Here is a 4,340-nt window from a genome sequence, read left to right as displayed (position 1 = left end):
ATATTTACCTTTTTTTAAATATTCCATTAAACCTGCTGAGATACAAGAAGCGTGAACTGAGATTCTCAGTTCCACTTGGTTCCACGCGCATGTCCGGGAAACTCATGAATATTCATGTATGCTCCGCCCACTGAAACCGAAAATCTCGGAAACCAAAAATCTCGTAACAACGGCTCCAAGTAGAACTGCACGTGTTGTTATGTCGAAATCACAGTAATAATAGCATGACGTGAATGCAGCACACGACAGCACACGTGAAAACGGGCCTGTTCTGTCACGTGACTCGCGCTATAGAATTTAGAGTCTTTAGAATCGCGCACGCTTTTATAAATTCTGTCTCCAAACTGCGTGTGGTTGACTTTACCGACAGACACATTCAATGACGCAATAATGAAATTGGTCATTTTAGCTGTTATATAAAACCAAAGTGGGCGTGAGCAAAACAACTGGCCTGCTAGCTTCCATATAACTGAATGGTCTGAAGGCTGTCACGGCACCACCACAATTACATACATTTCATTATTAAAGAAGCATTAATTCAGCACGTATTTTTAAAATAGAAATAACATACTCTATTGGATTTAGAAAAGTTGAACTGAAGTGTCCAGCTGACTTTTGAAGCTTGTTCACCTGCTCTAAACTGTAGTTGGGCCCCTTACGCAAGTCAATGATTTACACTTTTTATAATATATACGGGTAATAAAAAAAACAGTGTTTAATTTTTGTGCTTAAATAAGATATCTGCACATGTATTGCCTTAAAATGACATAGCAGAGCACCCGCTACCATGCACACCGAGTCTGGCGCATGTCAGGGCCAAAACATAACAACGGCTGTGCAAAAGAGCTGCGTAGTTACGCGCCACCATATCTAACTTACCCTTCACAATTGTACTACACTTCCCAACGTATGTCTGTTTATAACAAAAAAAAAAAAACTAAAACAAAAGGCACGAACCTCCATCTGTTGATTCCCACGTTGGCCGAGCCTGCAAACCACGGGTCCAAAATATAAACACACCGTACAGTATCCGCGCCATTGAGAGCTTCCTGCAAAGCCGGATTATCATGAAGCCGCAGCCCTTTGCGAAACCAATGCACGGAATTCACCACCATAGTTGCACTTTATTCCATTTTAAAGGCTCAGTGAAGTCGATGGTAGTCCAAAAGCGTAAACAATCCCCGATTTCAGCCGTCCAGGAGCCACATATGCCTCTCTGTGAAGTTTGAGATGAGGGGCAGTCACAGTATACGCGATGGTTTTTCCGCCTCTCGTCTCTTTCATTGGGTAGCAGAATGACACGTGTACGGAAATCCAGAGTGGCTTCCGAGCGGCTATTGGTTCCGCCCCACGGTGGAAATCCAGCCCCGTCACGTTTCTCTGGTGTGTTGTTCGCCGTGTTCTTGGGAAATAATCGTCAAATTATGAGATCAATTCATGCAACTGGTAAAACACGTTAGGCACACGCTTAAGTGTTCTGAGGTAAACAGGCGGCAAGTCTTTGTTGAATATATGCACTGAGCATAACACGAGAGGACGGAAATGGAAATATATGAAATATATATAATCCCAGTTGTGGATACCTGTTGATTCGGTCTAAATGTTTTATAAGCATAAACTGAAGAAAGGCACTTGCATTCACGTGTTTGCAATTAAGTGGTGTTTTGCGCCCCCTCGTGGTAGTTCTACACATTGCTGTGCTCAGATAAAACAAGATTCAGATTAGGGTCAATTTTTAAGGCTGTTTATTGTGGCTAAATCAAGTTTGGCTTACACATCCATGGCCCAGTGTCTGATTTTTAATTTAAAAAAAAATAAATATTATGGATAAAAAAGGTATATCAATAGTGTAACAACGTAATATATACTGTAGTATAATACAATATTACTGTTTTTATTATTGTTGTTGATGAAATATAATACATTCTTCTTCTTGTTTTTGTTATAGTTAGTAGTACTACTCATAATAATACTGTATAATTCATATATTTATAGTATTATTGTATATCAATAGTGTAACAATGTAATCTATTACTGTTGATGTTGTTGGTGTTGTTAGTAGTACTAATCATAATAATATTGTAAAGTAATTCATATGTGAACACAAAAACATTTTGGATTTTTGTTTTTTTCTTAATACAATGATAGAAAAAAAAAAGTATATATATATATATATATATATATATATATAATTATTACATATCATTATATATTATAATGTATATGATTGTATGTCTATAGTGTAACAATGTAATCTACACTGTAATATAATACATTACTATTATTATTATTATTACTAGTAGTAGTAGTAGTAGTAGTACTAATCATATTATTGTATAATAATTCATATATCAATTTATAATGTGTATTACAATATTTAGCCCCCAAATAATGTAAACTCATATCAGTAAAATATAATTGTTATTCATATATAATGTAATAAATTATATAATATCCATCATCATCATCATATGAGTTATTATAAATAGTATATTACAATAGCTAATATATACAGTAATATATAATTCTTTATAATATATGACATATATTTATATTATATATTAATACTATTAGAATATTTTGGGGAGTTGTGAATTTGCTGATTTGATATAAAGACTTTATATTAGATGTATGTCAGATTTAATAGTGGAAAACACACAGCTTTTTATTTGCGTTTCTAATTGGTAGGCTACCATGTGTTTGCTTAGTGTCACTTAGCTAGTTCAGTGTCACTCTAGGACTGTACATTTCTTATTATACTAATAATTAGTTGCACAATGTTTGCTCTCTTATGAGTCCACTGACATGGCTGTGTGAATCAATTGCCTCTAGATGGCAGCAACAATGCACAGTTCTTGGATTTTGTACGAATGCTTTTTAAGTGTTTACATGACTTTTAAAATGTAAATTATGCCATCATATGGATGAAAATAGAGAGGAGGAGAGAAGAAAAGGATGGCAGTAATCTGTGCAATCGGTAGCCCTTAGTAAATGGGTGGAAAACGTTAATTCCAGTAAAGGGCCTTTCAAAAATATCAAAGAAAGCAGTACATTCTGTGACAGTTGTGAGGAAAATCAAGTTTATTTTCAGACTTAGATCCAGCTTTGAATGCAGCCTTTTCAAGTTACATTGTTTCTCAAAGCTGTATGATGTTACAGATGTAGCCTGCTAAAAAAAAAAGAAAGAACTCAATGCACAAGCTCTTAAGTGAATGTAAACCGCTGGGAAAGAAATCAGATATGTAGAGTGGATCCATGCATTAGGACAAAATCGCTCACTGCTGTTATAACCACCACTAATAGCAGCTGTTACCAAACAGGTTTAATTCATTGCCTTTGGCACATACTGAACCTTTGGTCTTTACAATACATTTTTTTGCGTAAGCTCTTTAGTCACAATGTTTCTAATGCTAAAATAAAATAATTGTTGTTATCCATGAATTTACTGTTTTACAAGAAATACTTTTTTTAAAATTCAGATTATTATTATAATTTTTTATAGATAAAGTTGTTATTAAACATCTGGTTGGATGTTTAAAGCTGATTAATAGTTCTGTTTTTTGAGAACAATTAATAGAGTAGGAACTGAATGATATTCAGGCTTGCAGGGGTGTAAAAAGTATTAAAAAAATTATACTCAAGTGAAAAAAAAGATACTCAGTGAAAATTAAAAGGAGGAAAAGTACCTGACCAAAAGCATACTTGAGTAAAAGTAAAAATGTACAACTTTAAATACCCCAAATAAATAAATATTCTTAAATATTCTTATTTCACCATGTTGAACCATCTTCTCAGTGCAAAGTGAAACTGTTACAATTACAATTTTTCTTTTTAGATTTGTTATATTTAATTTAAAAAACCAATCATTCCCACCACAACATGAATGATCAAATCTGAGGAAGTTGTGAAATATATTGGCTGAAGGCAATAAAATCAGTGATGATAATTTAAACATGGCAAACTTTTGAATCCCGAAATTTACCTGATGAAAGTTAAAACTGAAGCTGAAATATGTGTGCTTGATCCATGAAAACAAACCTCATTGGTTCTCACACATCAAAAGCACTTTTGAGCTTCTGTTTATCATATTTAATCTGCATAAGATCAAATAAAAATGCAAAAATGTAATGAGTACTTTTCAAGTTGAAATAAAATTGTATTGAGGAAAAAGTACTGTTTTTTCTTCAGGAATGTAATAAAGTAAAAGTACAAGTTTACTGAGGCCCCCTAGTGGCCAACCAGTTGAAAACCACCGTTCTACAGTTTGCTAATGAAATGTGAAGCAATCCTCAGAAAAATGCTTGGTTCGTGTTTGTTTTTGACTATATATATATATATAT

General features: G+C 33.7%; 1 protein-coding gene across 2 annotated transcripts in view; it reads right to left on the bottom strand.

The window, feature by feature from the left end:
* cry2 (cryptochrome circadian regulator 2) overlaps positions 1 to 1,294 on the bottom strand; it is a 16,327-nt gene extending 15,033 nt beyond the window's left edge. The window contains exon 1 of one of the 2 annotated variants that reach the window (XM_016511555.1): positions 958 to 1,294. In XM_016511555.1, coding sequence (XP_016367041.1) covers positions 958 to 1,115 — 158 coding nt within the window. In that variant the 5' untranslated portion in view covers positions 1,116 to 1,294. The remainder of the gene's footprint in view (positions 1 to 957) is intronic. The other variant, XM_016511556.1, reaches the window with a different exon arrangement.
* Positions 1,295 to 4,340: the final 3,046 nt, after the last annotated feature.

Source organism: Sinocyclocheilus rhinocerous, unplaced genomic scaffold (genome assembly GCF_001515625.1).
Source record: "Sinocyclocheilus rhinocerous isolate Xijiao unplaced genomic scaffold, SAMN03320098_v1.1 scaffold534, whole genome shotgun sequence".
Lineage (NCBI taxonomy): Eukaryota > Metazoa > Chordata > Actinopteri > Cypriniformes > Cyprinidae > Sinocyclocheilus > Sinocyclocheilus rhinocerous.
The sequence above is the reverse complement of the archived record's forward strand: the minus strand, read 5'-3'. Positions and strand labels throughout refer to the sequence as shown.